We start from the raw sequence: 12,301 nt of genomic DNA on the forward strand, positions 1-12,301 counted from the left end.
TGAATAGCCATCTCCTAATCTATTTAGTTCAATTACCTGATTTTAAAATTCAGTGATGATAATTCTGACAATTCAATAGACAATGAATTAATAAAGAAACACTGGAGAGTCATTTAAACCAAGAAGTTTCAAAGAGATACAACAAATCAGAAAATAACTCTGATAGAAACAACTGGTTAATAATTAGCAATGTAAACTTAAAGTTCTAGATCATCTTTGCTGATGACCAGATCTACTTGAGCCAATAGGTGTCTGAGTATGGCATCATACCACATGGAAGCTTTAAGGAAACAGCGATTACTTGACAGAAAGATTGCAGCCATGGACTTGTTAGAAGTAAGTATAACTTTTTTTTATCTGAACCACAATAATAGCTGAAGAAAGAAATGTTCAGATAACTCGAGGTACTATTGACAAATTTTTAAATTCATTCGGGGAAGATAGGATAAGTAATGGTACTTTTTCCATATTGTTTTGAGTTGTGAGCATTTATTTGGCATCCCTAATTATCCTTGAACTGACTGTCACACTTGACCATTTCGGAGGATAGTCAAAGATAACCACATTGTTCTGGGTCTGGAGTCAAATCTGAGGTATACAGGGTAAGAATTAGTGAAGCAGAGAGGCCTATTGAGACCGTTGTCACAGTCACTATTATTAGTAGTTATATTCCAGATCTATTAATAGAATTCAAATCCAGTATTTCTCATGTTGGGATTTGACCACATGTCCACAGAACATTTGCCTTAGCCTCTGGATTATTAGTCCAATTACTTTGCCAATTCACCACTTTTTTGCTTTGATTATCTGGTAGCATTGTGAGACGAAAGTGTGAGGCTTCTAGCAATGTCAAGTGTGTGAGGCTGAGATGCAATTATGTGTATTAAGATGTGAATCATAATTAATGGAGATGATTGGTTGGTGAGTGTTCAGTGTGCGATATAATTCATGAGATGTGGCATTTGACAGTACATTTACTAACCTTGACTAACCTGTGAAGTCATTGAAATTCTTGCTGTTATACACGAGAAGATAAATATTTTTGATCAATTCAAGTCTGTACTTTTAACGAGTTTTATTTCAGCTTACCACACTCCATAAAACTCTCACCCCACTGATTACTCGTTCCCCATAGTTTCCACAACCAATTCACACCCAATTAACTCTTACTTAACATATTCATCATCTGCTTCCTTATTCCATCTGCATCCTTTCAGACTACATTAGTTAAAAATACTAGTGACCGTGGATCCAGTACCTAAGTGCTAGATTGCTGGCTTCAAACCATAAAATCATATGAAATAGGAACAGGACTAGGCCAGTCAGCATCTTGACATTCCACATAGTCATTGTCGCTGCAATTTCCCCATGATCCTTGGTACGCCTGCTGCTCAAGAATCAATATATCTCAGCCTTAAACATACACACAATTAACTGATTCCATTGCTTCTGGTCCCCTGAGGATATTTGACATACTGGCTGACACAAAGACTGCCATTGCTGCTTTAGAACATTTTGGAGCAAGTGATGCAGGCTGGCTTTGAATAGTACAACCTAGTGGTAATTCATGCTTATCTCATGTGATACTGCACCCATTGATTGCTGTGTTTTGTGCTGAATGCATCCTGTAATCATATGAATTAATAGACTTTCTGTTATTGGTCAAAGTATTGAGTACAGGAGTTGGAAGGGCATGTCGCAGCTGTACAAGACATTGGTGCGGCTACTGTTGGAATATTGCGTGCAATTCTGGTCTCCTTCCTAGCGGAAATATGTTGTGAAATTTGAAAGGGTTCAGAAAAGATTTATAAGGATGTTGCAGGATTTGAACTGTAGGGAGAGGCTGAACAGGCTGGGGCTGTTTTCCCTGGACCGTCGGGGGCTGAGGAGTGACCTTACAGAGGTTTACAAAATTATGAGGGGCATGGATAGGATAAATAAACAAAGTCTTTTCCCTGGGATGGAGGAGTCCAGAACTAGAGGGCATAGGTATAGGGTGAGAGGGGAAGATATAAAAGAGACCTAAGGGGCAACGTTTTCAGGCAGAGAGTGGTACGTATATGGAATGAGCTGCCAGAAGATGTGGTGGAGGCTGGTACAATTTCAACATTTAAAAGGCATTGGATGGGTATATGAATAGGAAGGGTTTGGAGGGAAATGGGCCAAGTGTTGGCAGGTGGGACTAGATTGGGTTGGGATATCTGGTCGGCATGGATGGGTTGGACCGAAGGGTCTGTTTCCATGTTGTACATCTCTATGACTATGACTCTAAACGCTGTCTTCACTATCCTATCCACCTGCGACTCCACTTTCAAGAAGCTCTGATCCTGCACTCCAAGGTCTCTTTGTTCAGCAACACTCCCTTGGACCTTACCATTAAGTGTCTAAATCCTGTTAAGATTTGCTTTCCCAAAATGCAGCACCTCACATTTATCTAAATTAACCTCCATCTGCCACTTCTCAGCCCATTGGCTCATATGCTCAAGATTTCGTTGTAATCTGAGGCAACCTTCTTTGCTGTTCAATACACCACCAATTTTGGTGTCATCTGCAAACTTACTAACTATACCTCTTAGGCTCGCATCCAAATCATTTAAATAAATTAAATTATGAAAAGTAGTGGACCCAGCACCGACCCTTGTGGTCACAAGCCTCCAGTCTGAAAAACAATCTTCCATCACCACCCTCTGTCTTCTACCTTTGAGCCAGTTCTGTATCCAAATGGCTAGTTCTCCCTGTATTCCATGAGATTTAACCTTGCTAACCAGTCTCCCATGGGGAACCTTGTCAAATGCCTTACTGAAGTCCATATAGATCACATCCACTGTTCTGCCCTCATCAATCCTCTTTGTTACTTCTTCAAAAAATAAAATGTCATCACAATATTGATAACAATCAACTGCACATTGTATTTATCATTACATGGATGCAATGTGGCCACAGTTCAGCAGAATTTGAGATTGCAAATAATGATGATAATGTATTCCACAGACAAATTGACTAATAAATGCTGGGTCATGGATTAAAATTTTAACAGTGCAAGTCTGGCATAATAAGTAGGTAAAAATGCAATGGTAAGATAATACTTTATAAAACAAAATCCAAATAAAATAAAACTAATACAGATTATTATTCTTAAAAGGCAAAGAACATATTATTTTGACATAATAAGCCACTTGATTATGCTACAGCATTTAAAATAAATATTTATTTGGATGTAGACAGGTTCATAGATGCATTTCACCCTCACAAACTCGACATTGCTGGAAGCATTGCACCTATATCTCCCAATATAATATATGTATACTACCAAATAATAGAATGAGAAAGTGGTGAATTGACAAAGTCTTTGAACTAATAACCCAGAGGCCAACACATATATTCTGAGGACATATGATCAACTCCCACCATGAGAGTTGCTCAAGGAAGGGCAGGCTACTCTTTATGATGTCTGAGCCAAACTTTCTGCATCACTTAACTACAACAACCACAACTTTACAACTTACATTTATATAGCACCTTTGTAATAGGATGTCACAATGTAGCCTGTAGGAACATTTTCAAATATAAGTTAACATTGAGTTACTTAACACATGACCACATTTTTAGTTGAAGAGATAGGTTTTTACAGGGGGTGGGGGGAGGGATCTTAAAGAGGGTGAAAGGAGTGGAGTTAGAGAAATTTGTGGAGGACATTCTGGAGCTGAGGAACCATGGCAAATAGAGTAGTGAAGCAAAAACACTGAAAAGAGAATTGGGTCTTTTATTAAAGTTTTCATTATATTTGTCAAGCTAATAAGCAGATTATCTAATCCTTCACTTTATGTCAGTGTTAGTTATGAAGTGCCTTGGAATGTCCTGAGGTTATGAAACATGCAATGTAAATGAACGTTCTTTTATTGCCTTCATTTTATTACAATCCATAAAACAGAATTGGAGCAGAGCATGAGCAGAGATCCAGCAGTTGTTGGGGACCAGAAGTTAACAGTCAAACAGAATAATGATTCAGGGCGAAGACAGCAGCAGCAGCAGCAGCATTTTCTTTTACAGAGCACATGCTTTTTGTGGCAGAGTTAAGGCAGTAATCTAGATCTGTCACACTTGCTATTGGCTGTTACAAAGTGCCATTTTGCCTCTTCTACATGGTGTCCATGGCACATGCAAATATCTTTGGTTCACGATTCTCTGGATGCAGTTTAGATGAAGGCCTGCAAGATTAATTTGACACCATTTTGGAGCTTCACCTTCTATTTATGACCTTTTTTAATGTCACAAAGATGAATATTTGTCCAGCAGATCAGAATGTCCCCATCAGTGCTTTTAAAAGGATTATCAACTACTTTCAGTTTGTTGCTGATTAATTCTGTGTCAAAAATAGTACCCTCACAAAATAAGTATTTTGCACCAAAATTTTACATCAAATCATGTCATATTGTATATAAATGTTAATTAATCATTCTGCTGTGTTCCCCTCCACGTCAACCTTCTCGGTCGCTGTCTCTCTGAGAACCCCTGAGTACTGTCAGAGTGAAGGAAGGCATTCTGCGTTTACATGGCATTGTGTTGAGGCTGCATGACTTCAACTTGACATCCACTGCGGCACACAGAGATTAGGTCTTTGATAGTGTTGTAATGGATGCTGAGACATCAGCTAAGAGATGATGCATCCTGGTTGGCTCTGCTACTTCCACATTGGAAAGGAGAAGTGTAGTGGACAGTGAAGAAGATTACCTCAAAGTACAATGGGATCTTGATCAGATAGGCCAGTGGGCCAAGGAATGGGAGATGGAGTTTAATTTAGAAAAATGCGAGGTGCTGCCTTTTGGAAAGGCAAATCAGTGCAGGACCTACACTTAATGGTCAGGTTCTGGGGAGTGTTGCTGAACAATCTGACCTTAGAGTGCAGGTACATAGTTCTTTGAAAGTGGAATTATAGGTAGCTAGGATAGTGAAGAAGACATTTGGTATGCTTTCCATGATTAGTCAGTGCATTGAGTGTAGGAGTTGAGAGGTCATGTTGTGGCTGAACAAGTAAGGTTAGGTCACTTTTGGAATACTGCATTCAGTTCTGGTCTCCCTGCTATAGGAAGGATGTTGTGAAACCTGAATTGTTCAGAAAAAAATTACAAGGATTTTGCCAGGGTTGCAAGGTTTGATCTGTCAGGATAGGCTGAACAGGCTGAGGAGTGACCTTATAGAGGTTTACAAAATCGTGAAGGGCATGTATAGGGTAAATAGACAAGATCTTTTCCTCAGGGTCTGGAGTCTAAAACTAAAGGGCATAGATTTAAGGTAAGAGGCAAAAGATTTAAAAGGGACCTAAGGGGCAACTTTTTCATGCAGAGGGTGGTGCATGTATAGAATGAGCTGCCAGATGATGTTTTGGAGTCTGGTATAATTACAACGTTTAAAAGTTTTCTGGATGGTTATATGATTTTGAAGGGTATAGAGGGATATTGGCCAATGGCTGGAAGATGGAACTAGATTCATGTAGGATATCTGGTCGGCATGGACAAGTTGGACCGAATGTTTTTTCTATGCTGTACAGCTCTTTGACTCTATATGTTCTATGGAACATCCTGTTCCCTAGTTACAGTCTGACCTTGACATGCTTCATGAAATTTACTGCAGCCATACTGATAGCCCATCATTACATTACATCGTTACAGCATTTCATTGTGCATACTCATCAGCTTTCTTCTCAAAGTTGCAACAACAACATATGAGCTCTGTGCAATACATTTGACATACAACATTCCCTTCTGGCAAGTTGACAGTTGTGCTACCATTGTCCTCTGTCCTAGCTGCTGTCTATCCATGCTTGCTGTCTGGCCATATGTAGGTTATGCCACTAAACTATCCTCTAAATGGTAGACAGTGTCAGTAGCTGATCTACTGTCTGTGAATGTGATTGCAAATGACAGTGACCCCAATTTTCATTCCCAGGTTGGGAGTTCAAGTACGGGACATTTCTCAGTTTCACAAACCAAATTCTGGAAAACGAGCTGGATTTTTGTTTCAGGGTCATGGATTCTTTGGGAGGTGGACCGGATGACCCTGAAACAAGACTTGAAGTGTTGGTTATGGATGAAAGCTGGATGTAAGCCAAACTTTATTGAAATAAACTTCATTCAGATCTTGTTGGCTTTATTGGGTGAGCTAACATTTAATGCCCATCCTTAATTGTCTTTGACAGTGACATGGTGAGCTATCATCTTGAGCAGCTGCAGTCCATTCTCGTTAGGTACACCTACAAAGCTATGATTGGATGAAGTTCCAGGTTTTGATCTAGCAATAGTGAAGGAACAGTGATATATTTCTGTGTGCTGTATTCCAGAATTTGTGGATTGGTGTCTAAGTGGCTCCATGAGCCAGCTATTCTGCAATTTAATGCAAGAAATGAAACACCCTTCCCAGCCTTTATCCCTTGCAACACACTTCCCATGCCCCATCCATGACAACCCCATGCTATTTGATAATCTACATGTCCTTATCCACATCTGCCAATGCCTCTCATACCCACGACACCCTCTGTCTGGCCTTGAAACCATCCTGGCCCTTTCTGCTCTAAAGTTCATGTGAACTCCTGTACTCACTACTACGGCCCTGTATAGGACCTATGCTAGCTAATACCATCTGCCCATTATCCTGGCCCTGTATAACCCTGTGCTAACTTGTACCCTGTGCCCATCATCCTGGTCCCTTATAGTCCTTAAACTCTTTCTGCCAACCCACTCCTGTTTGTCCTCTCTCTCCATGCCAGCTCAGCTAGTATCCATTATGGGAAAACCTGAGGAGCCATGCTGTAGCTATTGATAATGCCGCTATTTTAAGAAAAATAATTGCTTAGAAAACACATTCAGTACATTGTAATTTCTTAACTAATTTCTTATGAAAACAACTGTATGTATTTTAAGTTGATATGTATTCTAAGTTGTTTGACGTTTCTTTGACAGATTTAGCAGTTCCAATGTGTTTATGTACTTTTTGGATACATTCTTGTCTACCATTTTGCAATCCCAATCTGACAATGACACCGGTTTCAATTAAATCAAAAAGGAAATAGAATGTGAGAAGGACGATGAGATTTGAACATACGATGGGTTTCAGGGTTTCATCCTCAACACTGACCATGTGCTCATTCCAACTGCGCCCACAATGACAATCACCAGCTCCTTTGGAATGAGAATAGTCAAGGGCCTGCCACCTTCTGGGGAATTGTTGCTGCCTCTGGGTGTTTGCCAACTTGTTTTGCAAGAGGGAGGAAAGTATGTTAATGAGTGTTGTGCTATCGAGGTTAGTGCTTCCAAATATTTTCTCATTTTGACACCATTTTGATGCTAAAGTGTTGCCTAAACCCCAGACCTGTGAGAGGGTGAGTTCTGGGAAACCTGTCGGAGCCACAGGAGAGAAAACAGCTTTATCAATCAGTTTTTTAAGCTGGTGTACCTAGTTCTTCGAGACAGGATTCAGGTCAAAAAGATTGGACAGTTGGCCACGTCCCTGTGTTAAAAAAAAAGCGCTGTATGAACTTTGTTGGAGCTTCAGACTTGCCATTGTTGCATTAGAGCTTATGACCTAAATTTCTGTCTACCAATCTCTCTGAGTGTTGCAAACCACAGATGGGAAACCTTGATGTGGTTGAAGTGGCAGTAATTGTACTTTTTGCTTATTACTTTGAGCTGTGATTATTGCTGGCATGGCCACTATTTGTTTAGCATCCCTAATTGTCCTTGAACTGACTGTCACACTTGACCATTTCAGAGGACATGTAAGAGTCAACCACATTGTTCTGGATCTGAAGTCAAATCTGGGCCACACAGGGTAAGGATTAGTGAACCAGATAGGCCAATTGAGATAGTTGTCACCATTACTATTATTGGGAGACTGGCTCTATATTCCAGATCTATTAATAGAATTCAAATCCATCAGCTCTCGTGTTGGGATTTGACCTTATGTTCACAGAACCTTTGCCTTGATCTCTGGATTATCAGATCAATAACTTTACTAATTTACCACTGTCTGGTCCTATTACCTGGTAGTATGTAAACATTGGGAGATGTAGGTGTTATGCTTCCAGCAATGTCGAGTGTGTGAGGTTGAAATGCAGCTATGAAATCAGCTGTGATCTCACTTTCTGGGAGCTACAAGTCAAGTTATCTTTACCCTGGCCTGTTTAGTCATGCATGTCCTGTGACTCATCAGATACAGATGAGCCTTTAAAATTCACACATGTCTCTACCTCCTGCCACTACATTGGCTGAACAGTTCATGGGAATCTGGAAAAAAAAGAGAAGGGGTAAATTAGGATGAGGGACAGGGGCGATTTGTTTTGCTTCAAAGCAAAACATCCATAATCATACACTCTGCAGCTTGCACTTCATGTCATATAGCAGGATAAAGTGAGGTAGGAATTAAAAAGGAACATGAAGCAGGATATAGCATCATCTTCAATGTTCCCGTGTCCAAAGGGCTTTATTGAATGTGTGAAATTGAGCTGCAGTTATCAGGTAAATATTATAGTATAGACTTGGTGAGTGGTTTGTTCTCACTTGTGCATCTTTGAGTAGAAACAGTTTATTGTATAAACCTCTTGATCTGCGGAGAACATTGCTATATCTTCTCTTTGTTCAGGAATTCCTTTCATTTTAGAAAGAATATGAGACCTGTGAATGTGCAAAATCTTCAGCGGCCAAGAGAGGTTCAAAACCTTCATCGCCCAAAAAAGGTTCAAAGTCTTCATCGCCCAAAAAAGGTTCAAAGCCTTCAGCGCCCAAAAAAGGTTCAAAGCCTTCAGTGCCCAAAAAAGGTTCAAAGTCTTCAGCATCCAAAAGAAGGACAGAATCTTCAGCATCCACAATAAGTTCAGAATCTTCAGAATGTACTGATAAGTCAAGATCATCAGGGTCCACTCCAACCAGATCTACAAAGCTAAGCTCAAGAAACATAACACCTTTCAGCCCTACAAAAGCAAGGTCAGGAATGTAAAAGGAGAAAGGGACCATTATATAAGTTTTCTAAGAATATGCATTAACAATATCCTTTTCTCTACAAATTTGAAACCAATGCATAAAATGATTTTAATGAGGGCAGTTAAGACATCATTAGATTAGTCAAAGAACACCAAAATGCGTAGACTTTAAAGCTAAAATGATGATTTCATTATAATATTCTATAATACAGCAGGTAAAAAAAGGAAGTTGCAATTTTTCCATTTTTGTTTCCCAGCTATTCTGTCCCCAAACTAAGAGGAGAGGTAGTAGCTTCCTGTTCTCAAGGCTGTACTTGTTCCAACCTACCTGGTTCAAGCAACCTGTGAAACTCGGCAGGTGGCCAGGCTACTGATTTTTATTCATTCTCCCTTGCCTCAGGGAAGCATGTCAATTTCAGCTTGTCACTCTCCCTAAGAAAGCCTTGTATAGCTCCATAACTTACTGAGGAACCACAAATATAAATCTAAACTATTCAAAAGTAATTTAAAAGAAATATTAGTGTTTATTTCAAAGGGGCTAACATTATACCGTTAACGTGTAAAATTGGTTAGATTGTCCGTGCTTTAGTTCTGGGCACTGCACCTCAGGAAGGTTTTGGACCAACTTCATATTTCTGTGCTGACAAGCACATGACACCAGAGGTAGCACAGACATTGCCATGTTTTGGATCCTGTTTTTATTCAAATTCCTAACTCCCTAAAATCTGCTAACAGGACCTCATCCACTTTTCTGCCAATATCATTGGTACCAATATGTGCCACAATTTCTGTCTGTTTATCCCTCAATGTCCAGCAGCCATTCAGTGACATTCCTGATCTGGTACCAGGGAGGCAACACACCATCCTGGAGTTTCTTTACCGCTACAGAAATGCCTACCTGTGCCCCTTACAATTGGATCTCCTGCCATTATAATCCTGCCATTCTTCCTTCTCCCCTGTTGTGCCCTCCCATGGTACTGTGAAGTTGGCTTCCACTGTTTTCCCCTGCACGGTCACCCCAGCAAGATGGCATACCTGTTAGAAAGGAGGATGGCCACAAGAATACCACCTCTACTTGCCTTCCTTTTCTCTGGTGGTCACCGATGCCCTTTCTGCCTATTCAGTCTTCACCTGTAGTGTGACCATCTCAGTAAGTGTGCTATCCACAACATACTCAGTGTTACTGATGCTCCACAATGAACTCACCTACAGCTCCAGCTCTGAAATGCAATTAACCAGTATTTGCAGCAGGATATACTTCCCGGACATGTGGTCACCAGACATAACTGAAGCTTCCATGATTTGCCACATGGTGCAGTAGGAGAATATCACAGGTGCAACCTTTGCTGCCATGACTTCCCTTAATAATTTCATTTTAAAGAAGGGAGTAACTATATTTATAAAGGAATACTATAAACTTACTTTCTCACCGCTAACTTTACTTGCATTGCCCTACTTTGCTTACTTATATTACTTTGTGTTCGCCCTGACTTGCAGTTATTCCTGTTGTTTCTCAGTTAATCCCTTCTCCCAAAAAAATGCATTTTAAAATCATAAACTAATCAACTCGCCACTTCCATGTGATATTACTATTGAATTTTTTTTCCAGTCAGCAGTCATGATTGCTTGAAACTGTAGATATTAAACAGAGATTCCCATCTCAATATAAGCTTTCTATGCCCCTCTTGCTGTTGTGTTGGAGCTGACATGTTGGGCCTCTGATCTTGGACCTCAGTATATTTTCTTGCTGCAGTGTTGAAGCTGACATTCTGGATCCTGAGCTTCGGCCTCAATATGCCCTCTTTCTCCACTCACCGAAATCTAGTTTTATAGTCTGTGCTGCGGTACAGTTCGCAAAATGAACGCGCGTGGCTAATCACTATGTAGAATTCCAATTGAACAGTTATAGCACTATCATTCCACTTTCTTGCATTTGGATATTGTTAGGCAAGTAACTAACTAAAACAGATTGTTATAAATAGAAATTAATGGAAGTTATTGTCACAACAAATAGCAAGCCTCCTTTTCTCGATATAACTTCTACTAACTTATGGTTCTTATTTATCAAAGTTGTTCCAAGACCCCAAGGAGCCGGTTTCAAAGTATACCACCAGGAATGTCCCCATATTGGGCTCATCACTTGAGGAGGCAAGCCAGAATCCTGAGAGACCATGGTCTGGTGATGGGAAACTTGGTACATTTTATGGACTGAGATTTTTTGTTGTATTACCAGACATGATGCTTTCCTGACGATGAGATAACAGTCCATTATCTGGCAACATATCAAGACCAATTTGAAGAAATACATCATCAATTTCAAGTTCCCTAACTAACTTTCAAAATAAAATAGCAACTTTAAAGTCAAAAATTGTTTGCGTTTTTGATTGTCTTAGCACATCAGTTTAAATCCATAAATCCTGGATTTTTGAGTTCGGTAGGAACTTACAAATCTATTGGAGTCCCTTTCCCAAGGTTTCCTCCTTATTGTGTTACCTCTTCCTATTTCACTGCCCACCCTGCCTCCTTCCAACCTTACTCATCAGGACTCCCAGTTGACCACAGGAATTACCTTGCCTTACCATAAGATTAACTGCAATATCAGAATTGATTATTATCTAATTCAATCTCACATTTGCAAGAAAGAGGAATCAAGTCTGCGGCAAAGGAAAAAGGTTTATGACAGGAGATGAAGAAAGTGGTTTTGGACTTCGCAATATTTAGTTGGAAGAAATTTATGATTATCCAGTACTAGATGTTGAAAAATAGTCTTCCTGTTTAAAGTCTTTGAAGGTGTTGAGAAGATTGGTGGTTAGAGTTGGGGTGTCTCCAATACACTCATGGAAACTGCTGCTGTGCTGTCAGATGCTGTCAACTTGAGAAACATGGGGGTTCAAAGGTACAGCAAATAATAAGGAAGGCAAATGGAATTTTAGCATTTATTGCTAAATGAGTGGAGTATAAAGGTAGGGAAGTGTTGTTTCAATTCTACAGAGTTATTGGTGAGACCACATCTGAGATACCGTGTACAGTTTTTGTCCCTTACTTGAGGGAGAATGTAATTGCAATGGAGCCAGATCAAAGAAAGTTCACTAGTTTAAAAACTAGTGAAAAACTTGCCTTATGAGGAGAGGTTGACCAGTCATTGAGAAAGTCATTTTGCCATTGTATAGAACTTTAGACAGGCCATATTTGGAATATTGTCTACAGTTCTAGTATATTTGGAATATTGTATACCACTCTACAAGAAGGTTGTGGAGGTTTTAAAGAGGGTACAGAAGCAGGATGTTGCCTGGTTTGGAGGGTATTTGCTAAGAGGAGAGATTGGAAAAA

The 12,301-nt window shown here is 39.8% G+C and overlaps 1 protein-coding gene across 1 annotated transcript; it reads left to right on the plus strand.

The window, feature by feature from the left end:
- The first annotated feature begins 8,426 nt into the window (after positions 1-8,426).
- On the plus strand, positions 8,427-11,255 carry LOC132823085 (nascent polypeptide-associated complex subunit alpha, muscle-specific form-like). Its single transcript, XM_060836625.1, has 3 exons — positions 8,427-8,510; positions 8,653-8,975; positions 11,042-11,255. Exons 1-3 carry the CDS (start codon positions 8,427-8,429, stop codon positions 11,181-11,183), a joined length of 549 nt encoding a protein of 182 aa, XP_060692608.1. The 3' UTR covers positions 11,184-11,255.
- The last annotated feature ends 1,046 nt before the right edge of the window (positions 11,256-12,301 follow it).

Source organism: Hemiscyllium ocellatum, chromosome 16, assembly GCF_020745735.1.
Source record: "Hemiscyllium ocellatum isolate sHemOce1 chromosome 16, sHemOce1.pat.X.cur, whole genome shotgun sequence".
Taxonomy (NCBI): Eukaryota; Metazoa; Chordata; class Chondrichthyes; order Orectolobiformes; family Hemiscylliidae; genus Hemiscyllium; species Hemiscyllium ocellatum.